Below are 25,409 nucleotides of genomic sequence, written 5' to 3'. Positions count from 1 at the left end.
CGAACCTGCAACCTTGGTATATCAGGACAACACTCTAACCTACTGAGATACCCAGCCAAGGCTCTCATTAACCATCTTTATCACATAGCCTTTAAGGAGATCAGGCTTTGGTGACATTTATGAGTTTGTAGGCAGTGAAATGCCTTGACATATTAAAGTACGAGGCAGTAAAGGAGTTATTTTGTGTATCATACTTTTTTCAGAGTGGGACTATCTCCACTGAACTCTGAGCAAATCAGACATTTAAACAGCACAGGCTTTGTTAAATCCCACCACGGACAGACAATATTGATGTCATCATTCTCGGATATAAAACTTTCCTCCTCAGGGTAGTAGCTGCTAGTGACCCGTGGCTGTTTACCTTCAAATTGAAATTCATTAAAGTTTAAGTAAAATGTAAAACTCAGGCCCTTAGTTGCATCGGCTACATTTAAAACGCCCAATAGCACATGCAACTTGTGGCTGCTATGCTGGAAAGCTCGGACACAGACCATTCCCGGCATCGCTGGCAGTCCTGCTGGGCAGCACCCACGGTGCCGGGCAGGAGCTGACGTCACTGTGCACGTCCGAATCGCGTGTGTTCCTAGGCCGTTGCCATCAGTCATGTACCTCCCACACCTCCCCCCTCATCCCAGACACGCTGTGGCCTGTGGTCAGGAGGTTCCGAGGACAGGGCACTCACTGCCCATATCCTGTCTCTGCCCCTTAGTGGCTGTGTGAACTTGAACCAGTTATTTAACCATTTTTTCATCTAAAAATGAGGATAACCAGCCTACTTTGACTGAGGATGAAAGGAGAGCATACCCACGAAGTACTTAAGTTGGCATGTGGTAGATTCTCAGTGGGTTTATTTGGTTGTCGTCGTCATCATCATCATCATCATTATTACTACTCTAGCGTTATTATCCCATGTCTGTCGTGCAGGGGCAGGGATGCTGAAGAGTGTGCTTTCCCAGTTACAACAGTATATGCATCTTGAAATGTAAGCAGACAGAGGGCAGGCAGATGGTGCACACGATTGTTAGCCAGCTTTGCATAAGTAAAAACTCCTGTTTGACGACAATGAAACTTACATGTGGCATACTAAGTTGAGTTTAATACATATTTACAGATCCCTTACTGTGTATTGAAAGTTTATATAAGCTCCATTGTATAAAAGCCCTGTGACAGGTCCCAGAAATGATATGGAGAAGAACAGATGACCTTGGGCGCCTAGAATCCAGGAGAGGGAGGGAGACGCGGACAGACAGTGTATGGGGAGTGTAAAATAACTCTGTAAGGAAGACGTAGGCAGACCAGGTAAGGGCTCCAAGAGAGACTCAGTGGAAGAGGTGGCCCCAGCAGGGGGAATCGGGAAGTCCTGCCCTGGGAGTGGTAGCTGAGAGGGGTCCGGAAGGGTGGGGCGACATTTCATACAAGGTGATGTCATGGGTCAGGGTGGTTCTCCCAGGAGGGGTCGGCACACGTGTGCGTGGGGATGTAAAAGCAGTCTGTCTTAGGTAGAGGGGTTTGCCTGAGCCCTCCAGCCCTTGAGAGAGGAGCGGGGAAGGCTGGGTCCCAGCAAAGTGCTCTGAATGCCAGGCCAGGTGTTGACCTAGCTGAGTAGGCAGCGGGGAGCCATGGCAGGTTGTAAACTTCCTGCTTAGTTCCACAAGACCTTTCAAAGAGCAGAATGCATTCCTTTGGTGGGGGAGGGAAGACGGGATGAATGGCTGTGTTTGATCTCAAAAACTGCCCGAATTTGTCAAACGGCATTTCTGCAGCAGAGAAAAGAACAAAGTTAAGTACACAGGGCGCTCCACAGGTGTGCGGCTGTGTACGGGCACGCACGCTGCCGTTTTTCATTGGTGCCGGGCCACTCACAGTCCGTGGCGGGGCAGGTGCCTCCGGGAGGCCCCGGGCCCAGGGTGAGGCTGCTGAATGCCAGTGGTAGCAGAGGGGTCCCTGTGGACGTGTTGTCCTTTCAAAGGAGGAAGCAGAGGTTTAAAGGAGCACTTTTTGATCTTCACTTAACCTTTTTGTATTTTATTCTATTGCCACATGCCTTTTATTAGCTTTTCAAAAATCAATATTGGGTTATTACTGCTACTCAGTGCCTAGAGGCACAAACACACACAACTAAATCTAAGCCGCGTGGTGTCTTTGTTATTATTCCACAACATAAAACCGAAAATGTTGAGCTTATTTCCTATCATGGCCTTGACTCATTTCAATGGATGGCCAAACAGGAAACTGCCAATTAATCAGTGAACACATGAAAAATAAGAACTGCTAGTAATTCCCCCCATCCTCTCTAAGATTTCTCTAGACCATCTACAGAGCTGAGGAATCCCCAGTGTATAGTTACACTCCCATTTTTCAGCTCCAAAAAAAATACTCCTTTTTCTTTTTTGCAACTTGAGATGGGATATTGCTTGTAGTTCTGGGGTTTTTGCCTTTGGGGGGTAGTGCATCACTGATGAAAAGTTGTTAAACTGGAGGTGATCTTTATATAAACGGTGTTGTAGAATCAAGGGAACGGGGCATTTGAGATGTTTTCTGCCCAGACATCGCCTGTGTACCGTGTGGAAGAGCCACCTCACCAGGACACACGCAGGCACGGGGCCCCTGTGACACCCCCTGGAGCTCAGAGGAAAGCCGAGCACATCTGTGCCTCCTCCCTGCTGGGAAGGGTGGCGGCAGCTGGCCCTGTGGCTTGAGCCTCCCCCCGGCTACCAGGAGCTCTGGAATCACTGTCTGTCAATGTCCCAGGAACCAGTTGCTCTGGTCTCCCTGTCTGGGGTTTATTCCTCCAGACTCCATCTTTCCAACCCTGACCAAGCTTTGCTGGTACGTGTTTGTTTTACCAGCCCTGTAAGTACTCCTTCTGTCGCTGAAGGGGAGTTGGGGAGAGGTGTGTGCAATTGGCGCTGATCCTATGGGAGCTCCCACGCCACCGGTCCCAGGGGCCTCGGATTCAGGTGGTGAGGACACCAGCCGGTCAGCTACACAGCTGTTACCTTACAGAGCTGCCGTGACACATGTTAGCCATCCTGGCCCCTTTGGCTCCCAAGGCTCCATCATGTAGGCATCTGAGTGGGCAGGTGGCTCTGACTTGGTTTGCTAGTATTATGACAGGGGACAAGAAGGCCAGGCACAGTCCCTTCCTAGGCTCAGCTTTTGAAGGGATGATGGCCTGGGAACTCATCTGCCTTATCCCTGATCATTCAAAACATGTCAGCACTCAGAAAGCATTTTTAATAAAGTTGAGTCTGAGAGTCAGGCAGATAGGGAACAAAGTGAATGAACAAAAGCTATTCCCGGACCCTGCAGAATTTGGGTGGCAACCCCCCAAAATGCGTTGAAGTAGTCCAGGTTACAGTGGAGAGCCTCGTTAGAAAAGTAAAAATAGACCCCCAGTCCTAAAAATCAATTTGAAGGAGTGAAGGGGAGGTTGAGGAGGTGAGAGGCGAATGAGGGCGCATGGAGAAGAAGCAAGCAAAACAGTGAACAGCCTTAACTGCTTTCTGCTCTAATAGGATTTGGCCCTGGAAGAGGCTGTCCTGGAGGAGCTGACACAGAAGGTTGCCCAAGAACACAAAGCCCACAGGTAAGAGGGACCAAGGGTAGGGCCGCTGGGCCCTGCACTGTCCTGCGGCAGGAGGCTTTGGGCCCCTAGCGCCCAGTCCTGGGCCTGAGTCAACACAGTTTCATTTCTTCCAGCCTGGGATTCAGCTGTGCTTTGAGAGGTGTGTGTAGATTTGTGCTATTTGTCCTCCCTCCTCTTTCTGGGTTTTTTTTTTTTTTTTTCTTTTTTTCCCTTTACTGACCACCCCCCTCCTTTTTTTTTCTTCCATACCAGCAAGCCCACACAGATGTGGAGTTGGTGGCCAGGGGAATTTTTCTCTGAGACCTTCCTAAAAATCTGTTGTCAGGCCTGGGAAGCCTGGGGCCGCTTGCGCTTGGAGTGAAGTTGTGAAAGAGCTACTTTGGGTGGGACAGTGAACGTTGCCAGGGTCAAGAGGGGCGACTGTAGCCAAAGGAAGCACTGAGCGCATGGGAGCAGGGAGCTCTGTGGGAAACAAACCCCCTTCCCTCCCGACCTCAGGAGACCCATGCAGTGGTCCTAGCATCTCCCATCTCAGCCACTTGGCTCCCAGAATATCATTCTCATCAACTTTGCATTGTTTTTTTCCTTTTTCTTTCTTTTCTTTTTAATGGTTGTGATTTTTTTTCCCCAGGTGGGAGAAAACTTTTTTTTTCAAAGCCGACAGCATTATTCTTAGGGATGTCTGGAATAATTATTTAGGCCTTATAGGGCTGTGGCTCTTAATTAAATGCTTCACCTTCCTCTTATTCCCTGGTGAGTAAAAGGCTGCTGGGGGGTATGTTAATGAATTACTCAGTGATGCCCTGGGCCCTCACAGCTGGGTGATGATTGCTTTTCCCAGGGCTGCCCCTAAACCGCAGCTCTGGAATTTGCCACGCACAGGGTAGGATCTTCCCCTGACTTGGTTTGCCCGTAACGATTTCCTCCTTTGCTGCTTTTTGATTTCAGTGGAATCCCGCCAGCCGAAGCTGAGCTTATGTACATCAACGAAGTGGAGCGTTTGGATGGATTTGGACAGGAAGTCTTCCCCGTGAAGGTAGCCTACCCTGGCCTGTCCTAGCTTCAGCCTTCTGAGAAGGGCGTTCGGAAAACTGGGGTTGATAGCGGCAGGCCAGGCTGGCTTGGCGTTCTCACTGCCACGGGGGATTAGTTGGCAAGTCCGGTTTACTCTAGTAAAGCAAACATTTTTCTTGTAACTGAGAGATTTTGAAGTTTTCCGTGGACTTCAGCAGAAGAATACCTCTGTAGGCAACTGGCCTTAGTGAGTACCAAGCACCAGCCCATCCTGTGCAGGAAAGGGATGGGCACATGTCCAGTCTTACTGTGGGACAAGTAGCTCGGTCACGTGTGCCTTAGTAAAGACCTTAACCCCTAGTTCTCCTCCCCGTGCTTAGCCCTCTTCTGTTCTTGAAGCCGACACACACGGTGTCTGATGGAGAATGAAACGTTTCCTTATGCCTCATGCTTTATTTCTCCTGTCCTGTGGGTTTCCAGCCCCTTCAGTGTTTCCTGGAAACTGTGCCCAGGAAACTGTTCCAGCATGTCATTTCCTTTGCCCCAAAGCCCCCTCCTGAAGCGGGTGTGGTGGGGGGGGGGGTCACAGTGCTTGGGCATTTATAGAGCTGAGCCCATAATCCAAACTCATTTTCCTCTCTCTGCTGACCAGCTTTACAAAGGACAGTGTGTTTATCAGAAACCTGAAGCAACTGGCACATTTCTGCAATTTGGGAGCTGCCTGGCATCTCTGCACGGACATTTCACTCCAGACTGGCCCCGCTGGCTGTTTTTTAAGTGTTCCCTTCCCCTTCCGTGGCGCATTTGCAATTTGCCTTAATGGGAGCTGTCCATGCGCACCAAGTAGCATCGAGCAGGGTGGCCGCAGCTTGCTGGAAGGGCTAACTGGCTCTTTTTTAGATTTGTTTCATGTTCCTTTGCTTCTCTAACGGCTGCCCTTCATAGGGTTGTAATCCATTTTCCTTGCAATAATGCCTTAGAAGCCATCTGCATCCCACTGGCGTTTCAGCGGCCCATGTATAGTCCTGATACTTTGGGTCATGGAAATAGAGTAAACTTTTCTCCACTTTCAGGAAACTGACTTGCAGTCCCTGGGAGTCAGGGGTTTTATTGTGGTGGTTTTGCTTGTTTTGGTTTTAGTCCTTCTGAATCGTGGGAAGTAGGGGCAGTGGAGATAGTATTGAAATCCACTGTGCTCGGTTCTGATGCACTTTCTAGTGTGTTCTTTAGTGGGAGGAGTCCCAGGAGGACCTTGTACCTTACTCTGAGTGGGCAGACACATTGCTGACTCACTGAGCGTGGGTGTAAATTAGCTGGGCTTCTTTTTCTCTTTGTTTCTTTCCCTGCACATGTCTGTTCGGGACTAAGGTGACCACGGACAGACCACATGATTCCTGGCAGCCCCAGGATGCGGGGTGGGTCGGCACTGAGATGGTGGGAGAGCAGACAGGAAGGGTGCAGGTTCAGGTCCTTCCTGACCAAGTGAAGTACAAAACCATGATGTGGTGGATTTGTCCCAGGGAGGAACATTTCCATGGAGCGGGGGCTTTTCCCCAAGTGGCCCCTCAAAAGTTCTCAAGGTTGGAGGAATATCAATCCATTTCCCGACAGGTGTGCCCTCCTCGCCCACACACACCTGGATGGTCAGAGCGCACAGACTTGGGGAGGGTGCTCCGGAATGAGTCAGACACAGTCTGGAGCCTCGCCCCCGGGCTAAGCTGCACATTGAGCCCTTCGGTTTGAACCAGTGCAGTGCCTCAGGCCTCTGTCCTGAGATTTTTCCACTGCCCCGCCCTGGTGATCCACTCCTTCCTGTGCCCCCATCACCACCAGACTTCTGCCCCAATCTGCTGGCAAAGCGCCCAGGGAAGCCTTTCCGCAGAATTTTCCTTTCTCTTCCCATCTCCACTCTGCGTCTCTTCTTTTCCTGTGCACATTTTTCTGTCATTTTAATTCACCTCTTTACTTCTCATAGTGACAAGGCACCCTCTTTCCTTCCCAGCTCTTTCTCTCCTAACCCTTGCTGCTCTGGCCACCAGCAGCGCCTCGCCTGTCTCCACCCCTGCTGGAACGCTCCTATTTTAACGTTAACTTTGGCAGGTGGGTGGAGAAGAGGTCCCTGAGAGGGGGCACTGTGTGTTGTCTTGGAATCTTAAACGGATCAGAATTCTGAGGAGCGTAGAGGCCCTTCTTTCCATCCAGGGCCTAGATGTGCGTGGCCTTCCTTTCTCTCCACAAAGAAGATGTCCCTTCAGCAAATGCAGGGGACTGAGTGACAGTTCATTCACTGGATGTGGAGCCTCATTCCCATTCTGCTGTCAAGAACATGGGTGGCCAGGTTATGTTCTCCCGGGCAGGAGGTCAGAAGCACCTGACTGAAGATGAGACACCTGAGTGTCCCCAGCCCCTGTCCCAGCAGACCATAGACAGTGAGGTCTGCATTGCACAGGTCCCGCCTATGTTCACAAGGCTCTCAGCCAGGGTTTAGCATCCCCCTCTGGACTGTGAATAGGCAGCCAAGCATCACCCTACATGGTGCCCTGGTAGGAATGACAAGAGGCCAACACAATGAGAGCAAAGCCTGGAAGACAGAGACTCTGCAGGGGGAAGGACCCCCTGCCCAGAATGCCACCATCCTGTGAGCCTCAGAGAGAAGTATATGAAACCTCCTTGAAGGAATAGATTCCTTTTAAAAAGGAACATTCAGAAAATAAATCTCTCAGAAATGAAACGTGTGATATGAGAAATGGAAAACGTAATGGATTAGAAGACAAAATCAAGAAAATCTCACCAAAAAACTAATGGCACGTGGCAGGCAGAAGACAAAATTAGAGGGCCAGCTTAGGATGTCCGACCTCTGAATCATAGGAGTTTTAATAGGAGTAGACAGAGGAAACGGGAGGTGGTAATTTGAGAAAATATCCCAGGACCGATAACCATGAGGTTCTGAAGTAGAAAGCCAAGCTAAGTCGGTTCATATAAGGTACACACTGGGGCTTTAAGCGTGGAAGCTGGTGCCTCCAAGGAAGAGGAAACTGTGAGGCCAGGTCTGCTGTTGACTTCTTTTAAACAAGCTCCAAAGACACACAGTTCTTCAAACTAGGTGCGTGTGTACCTGCGCACATGTAATGTGCATCTGTAATGAAGCTGTGTGCATGCCCAGTTTTGATTTAAGAAACAAAAACTAAGGTAAAAAAAAGATCTCCAGAGATGATCGGGAAAGAGGAAATCCGAAGTACTACACAAACATCTCAAAACCCAACCTTCTGTAAAACAGAAAATGTGTCGTGACAAATTGAGAAAAGGAAAATGTATACACACATGGTGCATAAGGTGTGCACTGAGGTGCGTCCCTTCAGGGTCTAGATGCCTTTTGTCGTGACGCTGCCTCTGACTCTGGGTGAGAAACGGGCGTGGTCCCCGCCGGTTGCGGCAGCCCCAGCGCTGGGCGCTGGCAGCCCGCTCGCTGGTGATCTGCGTCCTCATGACTGTCTTTTGTTGATCTGATACAGGACAATCACGGAAACAGCGTGCACCTGGGCATTTTCTTTATGGGGATTTTCGTGAGACACAGAATCGGAAGACAAGCAGTCATACACAGGTAGGCTTATTTGCCTTTTCTCCTTTTTTCCTCTTTTCTCTTTGAGGGACTCTAGAAAAACCCACTGGACATCGAAGTTACACAAGTGAGTTGAGTCAGACCATTGATGGGAGTTGAGCTTTTTTCAACTCAGTGAATGTGAGCCCTCTGGCGTTTAAGTGGATTTGGAACAATTCTCTCACTTTTCCCAGGGGCCTGTTTGGGGTCGGGGGTGGGGGAAAAGCCGCCTTCCCACCTGCCACCAGGAAGCGCATTATCAAGAACAGGAACTCAGGGAGCTAAATTGTACAAGTCTGGTTGAAAACAGGCTCTCCACTTGTCTCTCGCTGACTCCCTTTGCTGGGATACCCGGGGCCAGTCATTACATTCAACCTGGCTTCTCCCCCTGCTCCTGCACCCTCTGCCTAACCAAAGGTGTTAGAGGAAAGCAAATTAGTCTTTATCTGCACAAACGCAGATTCGTTGTGAGTGTGTTTTAAAAAAGCAAACAATTTGTTATAAAGGACTTCAGCACTTTGGATTATTTTGACCCTTTAACCCTCTTTTCCATTTGATGTGAGGGGCGTGTCAGAGAGTCCCCTCGATTGCGTGTCAGTGGGCTTGCTTCTCTTTGTGCCCTTGCTTCTCTTTGTGCCCTCGGGTTCCAGGCAGTGTCAACGATCTAAAAAATTTGCATGCTTGCTTTTATTAACCAGGAACTAGGGCCTGTTGTTTTTGGAAGAACAGTTTTACTGTGCGTGCATCTGATGGGTGGAGCTGTGCGTTCGGGCAGGAGATCAAAGACAGGTCTTAGAGAAAAAGCACAGTTCACCCTCTGGAAGCACACACTGGCCAGCTACATACTCTGGGTCAGCAGTTGCTGCTGGTCACGTTGAGAAACTTTTTCCCACCAAAAGCTTCCTAATTGGCCTTTTTTTCCCCCTCGGTCCCCACCCTGCCATTATTTTTGTCCTTGATTTTTCTCTCGCTTTTTGAATAGAGGCATTATTGAAGCATGAGTGGGGAGAGAGATCTTTGGGGTTACAGAATAAACTTGACTTTTGGACATATTTAGTCAATTCCATTAACTTACAAGAAATTACAAATTAATTGAGTAAAATATAGAAATACGTACAGAGTTGTAACTGTAAAATTTTATGCCCATTTAAAGCTATCCAAGCATTTGGTCCCACACAGTTCTCCATGGCATGAGAGAATAAATATTCCATTGAACCGATAACTTTCCAATACATGCCCAGGGCTGATTTCAAGATAGTGGTGGTGATTTCTCCATAGCTAAATCAGTGCCTCATAGAAGAAAATAGCCATTTGAAAGTTTGCTGACCATAAGCCACTCCCAGGATTTGTTCAGTTTCCTTAGAAATTGCTTCCAGACCTCTTCCTTTAGTTCTTATCCCTTACAAGGTGGGAATTTTTCTCTACCATGATGTCATATTAATCATGCCACTAGGTGAAGTCATATGGTGCAGTGAGGAGTAGATTCAGGGTTTTGGCAATTGACTTGGAGGCATGGAGCCAGGGGAAACCAAATGGCTTTTCTCTCTAGAGACCTTCGCTGAGAAGCATGGAGCTCTGAGGCCATGTAGATGTGATCTGATGGGATTTCAGGTTGGCAGGCAGCAGTGCTGAGCACCTGTAGCCGGCGTGGCCCCGGCAGATGTATGTAAACACAGTTGGTGCTGGCATCACTGAAAGGTGACAGGAGGAGAACCTGGAAGCCCCAGGTACAGAAGTCATCCATCCCCAGTGGGCAGAGTGAGTGTGGCCAAGTCATGGACTCATTTGTTCCTGAACTGCCTCATCTCCAAAGTAGCTGCCTTCTCTGCCTTAGAACCACAAAGAACTGTACTCTGTACAGATGGGAGGCAATAGTGTTACTTTTAAGTCTTCCAGCAAACATTTAGTGCGTGCTGTGTGCCAGGTACGTGGCTCAGTGCTTGGAATTTGGAAATGAAGAAAGCAGAATCTCCTCCTGGGGTATGGAGCTTATAGCCTAGTTTGGATTTGTTAGAGATCTAGTCACAGAAGTAAGCAATTGTCATGCAGTGTCATAACTGACAGAGGACAACACCACGTTCCTTCCTAGCACGTGGGTGGTTGGGCATGAGGAAGGGCTTCCTAGAGAAGGTGACTCCTGAGCTGAGTCTTAAAGGGACCATCCGGGCGGAGGCAGAAGTGTAATGAGTAAAAGCATGGTGGAGTGAAGTCAGTGGGCAGGCAGGCATTAGAGGTTGGGGCACAGAGCAGGTAGTAGTGAGAGACGGTTAGAAGTTGGCTCCAAGTAGAATGGGCAGCAGTAGCTTCCTTCCCCTTGTCTGGTGGTTATTTCTGTGTGCTGCACTTTAGAGTAAGGTCTCCATGAGGAAGGAGAAGGATGTGTGTGTTTAGTTCACGAAAATGTAGGCACGTTAAACACTTCCTAGGCATTTTTTCTAGGTGATGTAATCAATCAGTAATGTGCATTACAACACAGACACTATGCAGATTCTTCAGCTTAGATTCTGGGATCATAGGACCTTCAAATAATGTGTTCCTCCATCATTAAAAGCCAGGACCACGAGAAATACTTTGTCAGTTTGGAAACGTGTAAAACAAGGCAGCAGAATTGCCTTGCAAATTTTCCTCCTACTAGTCATGAAGGAAACGATACTTCACCAACAACAGTATCTAGATATAGTTTACATAGGATTTTTAGCTATTAAAATAGATGTCTGTTGCTTTTTTTTTGTACTTTTAAGCCTGTGAGAAGAAACACTTGGCTTTTAAAAATACAGCTAAATTGTCGTGAATAAAATTAGACTGAGCAATAGCCAGGGACCCTCCTGTGTGGATTCATTAATGCATGGACCATTTGGGGGCAAACATGTTGCCTTTCTTTTGACCAGGTGGAATGACTTGGGGAATATCACTCATAACAAGTCGACCATTCTGGTGGAGCTCATCAACAAAGAAGAGACTGTGCTCTTTCACACGGTAAGCAGCGTGGACAAAGGCAGGGTCCGGCAAGGCAGCTTGCTCTTGAACTTCTCAACTCCTACTATCCTTTCCTTGCTCTCTATACCTTGAGAGAACATTCTGTTGAACCGAAACTTCCAATACTTGCCCAGTGCTGTCAGGACTTATTCAGGATGGTGGTAGTGATTTCATGTTCAAAATGCCTCCTTTCCAAGCTGAGTATTGATTCTTGGATATGAGTTCCTCCACCTGCCTTATTTGTGACAGGTCGCATTGCTCGGCTGGCCACATTCCTCAGCGCTCTAGTTACAGCCCTCATCAAGCGACCCCTGAGTCTGTCACATGGCATTTTCTTTTGCTGGCTGCCATGGATTTTCTTCCTCCTCGTAGCCCAAACCGCATCTGAAGTCAACTGAGCCATTGCCCTTCTGTTGAGGGCCTTCTCGAGAGCCAAGGCTGTTCATGCATCTCTCTGCTGCTCATTTAATGATACTTGGTGTCCATTCATTCTGTCCTCTCCCCTGATTCACTCACTCATTCATTCATTTGGGAAGCATTTGGTTTGGAATTATGTGAAGACATACCAGTTCATCAACATAATGCCAATGCCTTGGGCATAAAGGATTCTTCAGCAGACAATCTGGTCTTGTCATCCATTGGGGGGGGGCCTCATATGCCACTCAATGTCAGCACATTGGTTTGTGGCTCAGGGTGTTATTTTGTGATTGACAGAAAGGGAGGAAGGGAATGCATCCCTCTTTGGAAGAATTCTCGTCAAATGCTTACATAGTCAAAGAAATGTTTATTTTTTTTTCTCTCTCTCCTTTTCCAAGGATGATATTGAAAATGCCAAGTATATTTCTCGGTTGTTTGCTACACGGCACAAGTTTTACAAACAAAACAAAATCTGCACTGAGTAAGTAAACATTTCATCTGTCTGTTGGAGGGACGGTTCCGTTAGATTAGATTCATGTGCTCGAGGGGTGCTGTCAATCACTTTTTCCGTTCCCTCTTTGCCCTTGCTCCTTGTAGAAGCTACGGGAATAAGTTAAAGCCGGGCAGGAGTGAGAGCACTTTAATGATGGAGACTGCGTGGTGTAGTTAGTACCTACACCGAGAGAGGAGATAATTCACAAATTGACTGTAATGTCTGAACGGCCTGGATGGCTCGGCCCACTATTACTATTAGTGCCTTTCCAACCTCTGCGACGAGGCTGGAGGAACTGAGCCGTTCCCAATTTGCCAGGGTGCCCCTTCGTGTCAGATGTGGAGGATGTTCAGAAGTGTGTGACACAGAGACGAGCCAGCTTGAAAGGGAAGAAGCCCCTGTCATCCTCAGCCCCGTTTCGCTTACACAGTTGGGTAACCCTGCGTGTGCTTCTGGGTCATGTCATCTCCCTGTAAATGAGAGGCCAGGGTAATTAGAGGAAGACTTGGAAGACACTAATAGATGTCGCAAGTCCGTGCGTGTGTGTTTTAAATTTAATTTGGAAATCAGGATGATAAAGGGAGTCTGATGAGGGAACTTAAATGTGACCTGACCTTGGATACAGCGTGCTGGGGCTCACGCTATCGTTGCCTTTACCTTGACTGCCTTCAAAAGGTGTTCCTCCGCAGAGTACGTTGGCCGTTGGGGTGCCCAGAGTGTTTAATTTTGTTTCAAAGAACTTCGGGGATGTAAATGCAAGAGAAGGACTGCCTTTCCACTCTCCCAGTGGACACATCCAAGAGTGCGTGAGTGTGGTCCTAATGCAGTTCTGCCGAAGAGCGCATGTTAGAAGTGCATCATCGGGTGCTGGCAGACTTTTTTCTCTTCGTGATGGAAGCTTTCACAGCAGTCCCTGCAATTGGCCGCTGTCAGAGCCTGGAAGTGCATTTTATCGATAGCGTTAGATCTGCCAGCAGAGTTTGCAAATGTCCATCGCAAGAGCACTGATTGGGGAGCGGCAAATTAAGTAGCCAGAGCTCCCGCACGGACACGCACGCTTACCTGGCTTTCTTTTGGACAGATTCCCTCTGGGTCATTGCTTTGCAATTGTTTTTTTCTTCCCATCACCATTTGTCCCCCTGTCCCCTCCTCCACCTCCATCTCCCCCTTCCCTCCAGTCAGCACACCTTTGTCCGTGTCCTTGAGTTCTTGCTCTTTGCAGTTGCCTTTCATGTGTGGGGGTGTCTTTGACATTAACAAGAATTCTGTAGTCAGCTTCTTGAAGGTGAATTAAAAAGTATGTGAAGAAGTGAATTTTATTGTAATAAAATTCTGGTTTGACCATTTCTCAGCAAGAGCATTCACTATGAAATTTACAGATTGGTTATATTTTTTGTGATGTTTTCCTTAAATATCGGCAAGCATCACATATTAGACTGGGAACTCAAGACACGCTATTTTTCCTTTCTACGTTTGCAATAGCCATTCCTTTCTCCTTCCTGACCGGGTGGGGGAGGTTCCCAACTTCCTACCTGAGAAAAAACTGGGACTCTCGAAAGTACACACACAGCCCGTGTACACAGTAAGTTCTGCAGACAGTTGCGGAGTCTCAGCACAGGCTCCAGGGAGGCCTGGACAACCTCTGGAGTTTGATGAAACCAGCGGCATCTTGACGGCTTCCTTCTCCAGAGGGCTCTGCTCTCTGACTTCCGCAAGACTATCATTGATTTTTTTCCTTCTCTCACTGAGTTACTACTTGTCACCTGCGGAAATAGCTCCAGGGACTGGTTCTCATGTATGTTTACGTGGGGAGAAAAAATGTAGAACAGAGAGGGAAGGGTGTTTAACAATAAGTGCAATAATATTGTATTTGGCCACTTAAAAAAAAATCCAGTATCACTATATTATAGTTTCCAACATTTTGCTAGAAAAAGATACTTTTATCACCAAAAAGGTAAGAAAGATGAAATATCAAAATAAGGAGAATGCTTTCAATTGAAGAATTTTAGCTTGATGGCCCACCGTACATGTCTGGGTTTGGGGGATTTATTTCTCAAAGGCACCTTTGATTTCAGTTTTTAAGAATTTGATAATATCCTTAGTCCCCACTCATTTCTAACTCTACATATTTTAAAAAATCATGTTGAGTCTCAATCTGGAAAAGATTTGATCAGATAGATATTTGTAATAGGTATTATCTTATTTAAAAATACCTTTCCTTGTACCTCAAAATATTTAATTTATTTTGGATTTTTTGATTTTTCATTTTGGCAGTATTTTAAAAACATTTGTTTTTTTAATCATGAAAGAGTTTTACATATATACAAAGGTACGAAAATACAATTTTTGAAAATCCATGTGATAATGGTAAAATGTTTGTCTTTCTTATTTCCTTCATAATATTTCTTTAGAAATAAGCTTCCTTCTTCTAATACCACTTTGCAAACTTTTGTAAAAGTACCACATGTTCCAAACGTTTTGCAAATAAAGAAAAGAATAAAAGGAGAAATCGGAATTGTCCTTAGCTTTACTCGCACAGAAATAATGTTTATGGTTCACTGTTAGTCTTACCATCATGTCTGTCTTACATCTAGTAAATAATAACCATGCTTATTTTTCAACTTTTCATGTAGACAATCCAATTCTCCACCCCCCATCAGACGCCAGCCCACCTGGAGCCGAAATTCTCTGGTATGTATACAGTCGTCAGTAATCAAGTAGTCCGTCTGTCGGGGTGAAGTGTCCTTTCGTTGCTAATTTGAGAGGAGGAGTGACTATGGCATCATGACTGACCAGGTGAGATCAGGGGAGAACACAGAAGGGCGTCAGTCTGCCAAGTAGGTGTGATGCACACCTGTGTGTCCCACTGGGCCCCTCACGCCCATCCCTTCTCTGAGTGTGGCTCAGGGTGAGGTTCACCCCTGTGAGGAAGTCTTATTCCAGGGTGATGAGGCCATGTTCCTACAGCCTGTAACCTGCTGTTTCTACCGACTTGTTTTCATCTGTCGTTTTAATAAACTCTTTCTGGTTGTAATATGTAGACATGTCTTCAGATATAAGCTCCACACATTCTTTTGTGTTCACCGCCATAGATAGAGCTTAGAAAACCCATCAGAAAATGCTTTCTAGATGAGCAGAAATTGAATGAGCCTAGTTGATATTCTCAGGTCAGGTACTCAATGGGGAAGACTAAATGCACTTTTCCTGATTCTAAGGGCAACAAAATTTGAATGCATCCACTTTTCTACCTAGCATTAGCTTTTTTAAAAAAAATTTAAACTGCTCTCCTCCTCATGTGAATAAGGAGACACAACTCTAATTTCAATTCATGTGTTTTGTCTTAGGCTGTGTTTTATTCTGAGGCTTCCTTAAGGATAATATAATAGAAAGGTGTCAAAGAATTGATTTTCTTTAAAGTTTTCTACTTGTTTTAAGTCATAATTCTTTATTTTAGGTTATGATTTTTTGTACATAGTTAAAACAAACGTGGCCTTTTAATTTTTCTAGATGAATAGTTCCTTTGAGTTGAAAAGCAAATAAAATTGAATTTTTTTATACACAATGTATATAGGGTATACAAGAATTATATGTATTTTAACTTGTCTTTTAAAAGGAAAGTTTTGAGCAATTTTTTGCGGGGAGGAATGCATAGACATGAACTCCTAGAATTCTAGAGTTATGTCATCACATACTAATTCCTGAGCATCCGTGTGAATACCGTGAATCTGGGCATTACGTCTGCACATACCCGACAAGTGTGCTTGCCTTGGAGAGCTAGGGGTCACTCGGAGCCCTTCTGGAGGACCAGGAGCTTTGTTCACGGCACTGGTGTCTTTATTCTTCTCCTTTGTGAATATTGTTTTTATCTTTCCCTTCTTTAGACCCCACATGTTTTTATTGGTGAGATGAGTGTTCCTTTCTGTCCGAGGAACACCATGGGAGGCAAAGTGTTTTCAGGCTGTCGTGTGATCTAATCTCATTCTGATTTATCTGGAGAAGATGCAGCGGCTTTCCTCTTGGATTTGGAGGAAGCAGCCCACCGGAAGCCAGATCCCTGGCTTCTCTCTTTCCTCTGCCCCTGAGGATTGAACCACTTCACCAGGGGTTCCTAGGATTGAGTAAGAGTCAAACCAAATAACATCATTTCCTTTGGCTTCCTTGCTGATAACCAGGAGGCCCCATCACCCTTTCCCCAGCCTTTCTGCTGCCTATATTGTGGCATGCCACTGGTGTTTGTGTTAGCGGGTCTGGAAAGAAAGGTGGAATAAATAATATAATCCTGAAATGGTGTCAGGGGGATCACTTATTATTGTCCTTTGCCTGTATACTTACTTATGCTAGTTCATAAACAGCCCCTTTTTGGGTTATTTTTTTTTAAATGAGGCAAGAAAAGGCAGTGAGACACCATGGCCTGCCATGTATGTCCATTCCCTCGTATGAATCCCTCCCCATCATTTTTTTTTTTTTTAAGCCTCCAAACTGGTTGTCCTACCCTGGAAAAATTGAGTTGAATTATGTATTACTAAGAATTGGAAAAATATTTTTAAATTGCAACTCAAAAACCTGCCAAAGGAGATTTGGAAATATTTAGGAGAGTTGATATAACACCTTTTCTTTGGTACCCTGAACTTTTTTACATTAACTTCAATTCTTTATTTCTTCTTCCCAGATTTTTTATCCCTTGTCTCTATTTTGCCCTTTTGATGCTGAACCATTATGTGTAGCAGAGGAAACGGTAGATAAGTTATTTACCCAGAACTTTGGGGAGCGCTCATCCTCTGCTGAGAGATGCTGAGAAAGTGTGACCCCTGCTGGCTTTGGCTTGTATTTTGGTGTGATCTCAGTTTTTCTCCTAAAGCAGCCACATTGCAATGAATATCTATACGGCTAATTTTAAAATAATCAAATGGAAATATAAGAGATCACTCTGTTTGGTAGTTTACAACTCTGAAGTTCAACATTTTTTAGCATCGACACTCTTTCTGCAAACAAACTCTCACCTAGAACCCCAATACATAAATAAAATGGATCATGTTGGAAGTAGGGGAGGGAGGAGGCTTCGTTTGATTGACAGGAAGCTGAGACCTACTGAGGTTAAAGGACTAGCTGAGGATCACATTAGCGACTAATCGCATTTCCTTTGTTGGCTCCCTAAATATCGAACTTAGCTAAGCATTGTTTTGTTCTTTAAAAGTTCTGCTCTCCCCTGCAGCAGGAAGTTATTCTGATTGAGTCTAAATGACCGTTTTTAAGAGCTTTATGGAAAAGATTCTTCACTGGAGGGGTAGTTGGTTGACCTGGATTCTCTGCAGGGCCTTTCCTCATTTGGTTCTACAATGGGAGGGCCCATATGTGGTCTTGAGAACTGTAGGCTCTTTGTGGTGAATTACATTTGCGATTTTTATGTAAATTTGCAAGTGGGCCCTGCCTAACACTGCCGCCCTGTTTGAGGGTGATGGGGCGCCGTGAAGTTTTGAAGAGAATGAACACGGTGCCCCCTTATTCTCATTTTCTTACGTGGAACTTAATAATGTATGAGTTCTCTGTTACTCCTTTAAAAAAGGCACTGGTTAGACAATCATATACTTTACACAGGGCTCCCTGATGTGACTATCTGAGCATTGTGCTGTATACCTGAAACAGATACAAAATAATATCGAATGTGAACTGTAACTGAAAAACAAAATTGAGAGAACAGCAATGAATGACATTGTCCGTTTCCGATTGGTGTTGTCTTGTGTACTTAGAGAAAAAAAGCAATTTGTTTCTTGGAGATGGTAGGGATCTTCGGCCGCTCTAGAATGTCTCTGAACAATCCAGCACTTACTAGCCACTGTTAATGTGTCTTACTAATGTATGCATTTTTGGTCTATAAAACAGGCAGTGGGAGCTTTGCAAGTATATTAGAAAATAGGTTATAAATAGATGCGTTCGTGTTGACTGTAGGCTCTTTGTCCTTCTCACCTTGAACCAGCCTCCTTATTTCTCCCGTCTTGTTTCTGCAAGTCCTGACTTGGTGATGAGGTGCAATGGGCTGGGTACCAATGAGGAGGGGGTGGGGGGACCCAGGGTGGGCAGCAGAGTAGCCCAGTGCGCCGCCCTGCAGATGCAGGCGAGTGCCAGGGACGGCCCTGTGCTCAGCTGGTTGTCCAGGGCAGTGCACCGCAGTCAGTGCTGCGACCCCCCGCCTGTGCTGTTTCTCTGTTTCAGCCCCGGCAGCAGCCGTACATCCTGCCGCCCATGCACGTCCAGTGTGGCGAACACTACTCGGAAACACACACTTCACAAGGTAACCCTGGCTTGCCATTTTCCCCTCTTAAGACGAACAGTGGATTACGGGTAAGCAGGAAAGAGGACTTTGTTGTATTTTTTTTAGATGACAGTGACACTTTCATTTTTAATCTTGGCGTTGTCTGAATGGCAGCAAACGTAGCTTCAGTTTGTGAAAAGCACAGAATATCGTTTACCCCTGAGAGAAAGATGTCCCCAGAGTTGGCTGCGAAGGGGGGTGGGAAGAGGCTGCGAGTAAGGTTCTTTTCTCCTCCCTCTTGTAAGTGGGCTTAGAGAAGAGAGGGTGTCAGCACGGGCCCCCGGGATAACTGAAAAAATACACAAATAATGTCCACCCTTCACGTTTGCTATTGCCCCCCATCTCCCCCATCATCCCCTTTCTCCAAGCACTTGCAAAGGAAATGTGTTACACTCCTCTTTTTAAACTCCTATGCCAAATGTGTGAACAAACCGTTCAGTAATAATTGTTGTAATGACAACTACCATTTATAGAGAAATTCCTCTCCTTCGGCACGCTTCTCACACTTGCAATGTATCATCTCATTTTGTCCTCAAAATAAACCTGTGGGATAGGTACTGCTACTATTTCCAACTTACGACTGCAGAGCTGGGATACAGACAGGGCACGGGAGGAGTTTGTAGGTGAAAACCGGCGTCTGGGCCGCCAGCCGGTGCTCTCGATCGTCACACTAACCACACCTCAGGGAAGGAATGATACTGAATGTAGAACACGGACGATGTTCAGTGGAAAGTGTCTTTCTGTATTGCCGTGTGCTGGCTGTTTTGAATCTCTCTGCACTGTCTGTGTGAGCATGAAAACTGAGGCAATTAAGGCTACTTAATTTACTGTGACACTGCTGTTCATGAGCAGACTGGCAGAGGGGCCTGCTTCTGCGGGAAGGCTCCGACCCCCAGCAAACCACAGAGGTGGGTCAGCGCAGCCTGTGGCTCTGTGGTCGCCTGGGATAGCTTGACCATCTCCTCTCCTCTGGTCCGGTCCGTGACTGCACCCCCCCACTCAGGCAGCTGAGTGTTTACAGTCACCTCTTCCGTTTGTCATCTTTTCTGCCTTTGTCTCTCTCTCTACCTCACTTGTGATTAAATCTGTAGTGTGAAAAATGCGTGGAGTTTGCTCACAGAAAAATGTTTTGGTAGGAGGTTGAGGGCTGTGCGTGTGTGTGTTGCAGGAACACGGGGTACCTCAAACAGGCCTGACTTTACAAATCTCTTTTGTTGTTGTCGTTGTTGTCTCTTTATGTACCTCTGTAAACTACGATTAATTTTTACACGGCTCGGCCTCTGTGAGTTTTAGGCAGTGGCTGAAAGAACTCCTGATTCTTACTTTGCCCTCCATTGATTCTGATGAGAGGTGTTAGCCATGCATGCTGACCCCCTGGCTATATTATTTGTCTTGTGTCTTTATGATTACTTAGCAGTCCCTCTGGTAGAGGGACCCTTTGCACTGTAGACCAGCTCCAAGTACACAGTAACTTCAAATCTATTGCCCCGTGAAAGCTCTTGGCCCCTCGGCCCAAGTAGCCAGTCCTGTTGCTGGGCCCCGAGAAAGAGAAGGAGTCTACTCAACACGGAGGCCATGCGTGCTGCCTGACTTCACGCCACATGGCACAGTCGAGAATTTACCACGGGGGGTATCTAGTCCAAATGTTCTTTGCTTTGTTTAGATTCACTTTTCCTTTTCAGTGTGCTTCAAAATGTTCCCTTCTGTAGGTTGGCATCCCATCCCAGAAACGTTCAGGTTTCTAAGGAATGTGTGGGTGGAGACCATGGCTTTGCACTCTTCCTGACTTCTTTAGGTGAAGGGTCACCCCCGTGAGTGTAAGGATGAATTTAATTGAGGTAGGGTGGCGTGGCGGTTCACGTGCCTTTGTCTGACCTCTTGTAGACAGCATTTTCCACGGGAATGAAGATGCCTTCTATTGCAACTCTCACAACAGCCTGGACCTGAATTATTTAAACGGCACCATCGCCAATGGCAGCGTGTGTAGCGTTCACAGCGTCAACTCCCTGAACTGCTCCCAGAGTTTCATCCAGGCGTCTCCCGTCTCTTCCAACCTCAGTATCCCCGGCAGCGACATCATGCGTGCTGACTACATCCCCAGCCACCGGCACAGCGCAATCATCGTGCCGTCGTACCGGCCGACCCCCGACTATGACACCGTCATGCGCCAGATGAAGAGGGGGCTCATGCACGCAGACAGCCAGAGCCAGTCCCTGCGAAATCTCAACATCATCAACACCCATGCCTACAACCAGCCAGAGGACCTGGTGTACAGCCAGCCCGAGATGCGGGAGAGGCACCCCTACACTGTCTCTTACGGGCCACAGGGGGGCTACAGTAACAAACTTGTTGGCCCATCTGACCAGCTAAACCCAAAGAATAGCTCAGTGCCCAGCAAGCCAGGGGCAAGTGCCATCTCCCACACGGTGAGCACCCCGGAGCTGGCCAACATGCAGCTCCAGGGCACCCATAACCACAACACAGCCCATATGCTCAAAAACTATCTCTTCAGACCACCACCCCCCTACCCGCGGCCCCGCCCTGCCACCAGCACCCCAGACCTGGCCAGTCACCGCCACAAGTATGTCAGTGGCAGCAGCCCCGACCTGGTGACGCGCAAAGTGCAGCTGTCCGTGAAGACCTTCCAAGAGGACAGCGCTCCGGTGGTGCACCAGTCACTGCAGGAGGTGAGCGAGCCCCTCATGTCCACCAAGCACCATGGCACGGTGAACAAGCGCCACAGCCTGGAGGTGATGAGCAGCATGGTAAGGGGCATGGAAGCCATGACGCTCAAGTCCCTCAACATCCCCATGGCTCGCCGCAACACGCTGCGGGAGCAGGGGCCACCCAAGGAGGTGGCCGGGGGCCACGAGGTCCCCCCACTGCCCCAGTACCACCACAAGAAGACTTTCTCGGATGCCACAATGCTGATCCACAGCAGTGAGAGCGAGGAGGAGGAGGAGGCGGTGGCGGCGGCGGAATCGGTGCCCCGGATCCCCGGGCTCCGTGAGAACATGGAGTACAGCGCCCAGCTGCAGGCGGCCTTGGCCCGCATCCCCAACAAACCCCCTCCTGAGTACCCTGGCCCGAGGAAGAGTGTCAGCAATGGGGCGCTGAGGCAAGAGCAGGTTAGCCTTCCTCCTGCCATCGCCAGAGCCAGGGTGCTGAGGCACGGGCCGGCCAAGGCCGTCAGTGTCTCCCGAGCCGACCAGCTGGCTGTCAACGGGGCCTCCCTCGGGCCATCCATCTCAGAACCCGACCTGACCAGTGTGAAGGAGCGGGTTAAGAAAGAGCCCGTGAAGGAGAGACCCGTGTCTGAGATGTTCTCCCTGGAAGACAGCATTATAGAAAGAGAGATGATGATCAGGGTAAGTGTCATCCCCACCCGGGGCATGTTGGGGGACGGTTACACATGCCTGTGCCCCCTGCAGCCTCCCCTGGCCCTTGTCCCTGAGAGTTCATCGGGAAAGCGCGTGCCTTCGACACCGTGGGAGGTGCAAGGCTTATTCGGAGAAGGCGTTAGGGATTCAGAGAGTCACTGGGCATTTAAACAGGTGGTATTTTATTTCACAAAACCTTGTTTTTGTCCCTTCCAATAAACCTCCCATTCTTGGTGCAAAGAGCAGTCACAGAGTTAGGACGTTACAGGTTGGTGGTGTTGGGATTGGGGTCTAGGCCAGCATTTTGCTGTTTACTCGGGGTCAGACTTACTGTGTGAGCTGGGAGGAGCTCACCTGCCTACACCTGTTGACATTTTGGGGGTTCTTCCCAAAGGAAAGCATTTCCCCCCCAGTTAGATATTAAAAGAGCAACATCTCTTAGGAGCTTTCTGTGTCGATCTGTATGTCAGGGTGCCTCACGATGGTGACATAGCATGGTGTGGCCGGCTTGGTTTTCAGGTCTTTGTTCCACGGATGCGCAACACAAAGCCAAGAACGTTACCATGAACTTGGAAGTTTACCATTGAGCTTCAACTCCCGTTAACCTTAGTCTGTCAAGAATTCAGATACACGTGTGTGAATTCGCACGTACACATGCATACATAGGTACACATGCACACACAACATTGGAACATGCCTAATACTAGACCTAAGACACGCTTCTCCAGCAATGCACCGTTTGGAAGGCCCACCGCGGTGTCAGTGGAGCGGGAGTGGCAGTGCTAGGCGCGCCCATAGAACAGCAGAGCCGGTTCTCCCTGCAAACGAGACAATTGCTAGGTTGTTGCTGCCACTCTAAAAAATACTGTAGAACACTATTACTGCTGGTCCTGGAAGTTTTCACTCCTTTAGAAAATAAAAAATCGTTCCATTCCAACGAATCAAACCCAGATTGACTTCTCCTGTGCACGTACCCCGGCATATTTTAGGAATATGCTGGAGCTGTTGTAACTTAAAATTTGCTTTGAATGCCGTTCCTTAGACTTCCTTCACTAGTAAGTCCTCCCGAGTCTCCAGTGGGAATCAACCTGCAAAGAACAGTCAAGGGCCAATGGTTTACGGAAGCCAAGTTCCGGGGTTCAGGGGTCTAATCCGGAACAACTCTGTTGTTCTAGACAAACCTTAAGAACACTCTCAGCCTCACAGTTCTGGCCGTCCGTGGAGTCGGGCTAAGTGTTTGGGACAGGTGTAACTTTTTCCACTGCTTGCAAACCTGGAGGGAACTTTTTGACTGATGTCCTCGCGCCTCTGGTGACCCAACTGCTTGGCTGGGGGATGGGACGCGAGCTGAGTGCCTTGGGCGAGGCTGGGTAGTTTATGGTAGAAAGGGATTTTCAGCACTTCTTGGCTCCAGGTGCGCTCCTTTAACATGCTCAGCAACCTCACTGGCTCGATGTTTATTGATGGTACTGTGGCCTCATTTTGGTCAGGTCCCTCCGCTTCTCTTGTTACCTGTATTGAACAAAAGGCTGTAGCCAGACCCATGGCACAGATTCCCTACATGGAGCTTCATGCACAATCACCAAGCAGCAAGGGGTTTCCCCTGCATGTCCCGTGTGCTGTCCCGTCCTGTCCAGATGGATAATAGCGAATAGCTGACTTCACCCTTAACTTGTAGTTCAAGAACATTGTTGCCCCATCCCTACTGCACTCCCTCCCTGGAAATTTCGCCCAAACCCTGCATACTTGGGAGCCCCAGGACTGCCCCCTGGGCTGGTGTGTTGACCTTAGAGCAGGGTCAAGAGGTTCCTCATCGAGCCAGTGTGCCAGGCGTGATGGTGACAGTGCCATGTGGTTCTCCTTCCGGCTTTTGATGAAGAAGCTCACCCCAGCCTCCTCTCTACACGCCAGATGCTCCTCTGCCCTCCCCACCAACGGGCAGCTTTTGCCTGGCTTGTTAGCAACAGATAAGAGAAGGCTGGGCCTCTCGTGGGTAAGAGAACAGTGAGAAAATTCAACCCGATGGGAACTGGAGGGGGCAGGGGTGGTGAGAACTCTCCCTGCAGCCATAGCTCAGGGGGAGCTGCCTGTCTGTTGAACGGATGACCCGGGCCTTGAACGGATGACCTGGGCCTGCTGTCTGGGTAGCCTCTCCTTCTGGCTCCTGCTGCTGCCTAATGACATTTAGCCCCTGACCCGAAATCCGCTGCGGGGAAGGGAAGAGGCCAAATCAGATCTTTACTTTCTTTTTCCTTTTTCATCTCTGGTAATAAGCCGATAGGGTACGTTAGAAGGAGCTGAGAGAGATGGTTTATCCCCGGGCTTTCCTTTCCCACCCGGCAAGTGCCGAACCTGTTGCCTTAGGCCCCATGAGAGGCACCTGCGCTGCAGGTGTCAGGACTGCGGGCCCATTTTTCTGAAATTATTGCTCTCTCAAAACTTGGCAGAGTTGTGAAACCAATTCTTCGCTGATGAGATAATAGGGGTGAAAATTCTCTCTCACAAAAGCAAACTTATAAGCAAACAAATAAAAACCCCAAAATGTAAATTCAGATTTTTCTAAATCTGCCTGGGATGGAAAAACCAGGGTCACTAATTTTTTTTTTTTTATTTCTCACCTGAGGATGTGTATTGATTGTAGAGAGACAGGAGAGAGATGGTGGAAGAAGGAGAGAGAAACATTGATGTGAGAGAGAAACAGTGATCACTTGCTCCCTCTATGTGCCCTGACTGGGGATTGAACCTGAAACCTAGGCATGTGCCCTGACTGGGGATCAAACCAGCGACCTTTTGGTGCACAGGATGATGCTCCGACCGTCTGAGCCACCCGGCCAGGGCAAGGGTCACTATTTTTAAGGCTGTTACACCTTTTGGCTGAAAGTTCTTCAGTAGTTTTCTCACTTGTCACAGTTACTTCCCCCTGAGAAGCTCCTTTGGTTTGCCTAGTGGGTTGTCCCTGTCCCTGGAGGAGGCACTTTATCTCAAGGACAGTGCCACTCACAAACACAGGACCCGTTCCAGGTGTAGGTGGAACCCAGGGAATGAGTGAGGCACCATCCCCTCACCATTGTCAGAATAACCCTCTCACTCTGTGCCATCGGCCAGCTTCACAGTCCCATCAAGACACCTCTCTCTGGGGAGTAAATTTGTAAATGATGGACTAAGTAAAACCACCAACAAGCTTGAAAAGAAACCGGGGATAAGAGGGCCCCTTCCCATGAGGCAGCCAAGGGAGTCTGTGTATTGGTTTCACTTCCATTTGGCTCAAAATCTCCCCACGCTGTATGAAGTCCCTCAGGTCTTCCAACTTTACGACAAAATGATTTTGGGGACATGCTCGAACTGGGTTGCGTGAAGTGAGCAAAAGGAGGTGTTTTGTGCCTCACCCAGCTGAGAGGGCGTGAGGCAGCAAGCACAGCAGGGGGCCTGGCACCCGGGGCCCTGACTGAGCCAGCCTCCTAGCGTAGTGCAGGTGAGGACCAAGAGGCCATCTGAAAGCCACCAACGAAGGCCAGGTGTCAACCTCCAGCCTTTCCCTATGTGGTCTGCTCATCCCCCAACTCCGGATTCTCACAGCTGTGTCTCGTCAGTGGGGTCCCACCCACCACAGTCCTCGGGAGCCATGGTGGCCT

At 47.9% G+C, this 25,409-nt stretch overlaps 1 protein-coding gene across 4 annotated transcripts in view; it reads left to right on the top strand.

Annotated features, from left to right (window-relative positions):
* Positions 1-25,409, top strand: part of PTPN14 (protein tyrosine phosphatase non-receptor type 14) — a 154,803-nt gene that overhangs the window by 110,384 nt on the left and 19,010 nt on the right. For all 4 annotated transcript variants that reach the window (XM_053914400.2, XM_053914402.2, XM_053914401.2 and 1 more), the window contains exons 6-13: positions 3,519-3,589; positions 4,538-4,625; positions 8,116-8,204; positions 11,090-11,177; positions 11,993-12,075; positions 14,721-14,778; positions 18,298-18,376; positions 20,282-21,765. In XM_053914400.2, the coding sequence (XP_053770375.1) occupies positions 3,519-3,589; positions 4,538-4,625; positions 8,116-8,204; positions 11,090-11,177; positions 11,993-12,075; positions 14,721-14,778; positions 18,298-18,376; positions 20,282-21,765 (2,040 nt within the window). The remainder of the gene's footprint in view (positions 1-3,518; positions 3,590-4,537; positions 4,626-8,115; positions 8,205-11,089; positions 11,178-11,992; positions 12,076-14,720; positions 14,779-18,297; positions 18,377-20,281; positions 21,766-25,409) is intronic.

This window comes from Desmodus rotundus, chromosome 12, assembly GCF_022682495.2.
Source record: "Desmodus rotundus isolate HL8 chromosome 12, HLdesRot8A.1, whole genome shotgun sequence".
Taxonomy (NCBI): domain Eukaryota; kingdom Metazoa; phylum Chordata; class Mammalia; order Chiroptera; family Phyllostomidae; genus Desmodus; species Desmodus rotundus.
The sequence above is the reverse complement of the archived record's forward strand: the minus strand, read 5'-3'. Positions and strand labels throughout refer to the sequence as shown.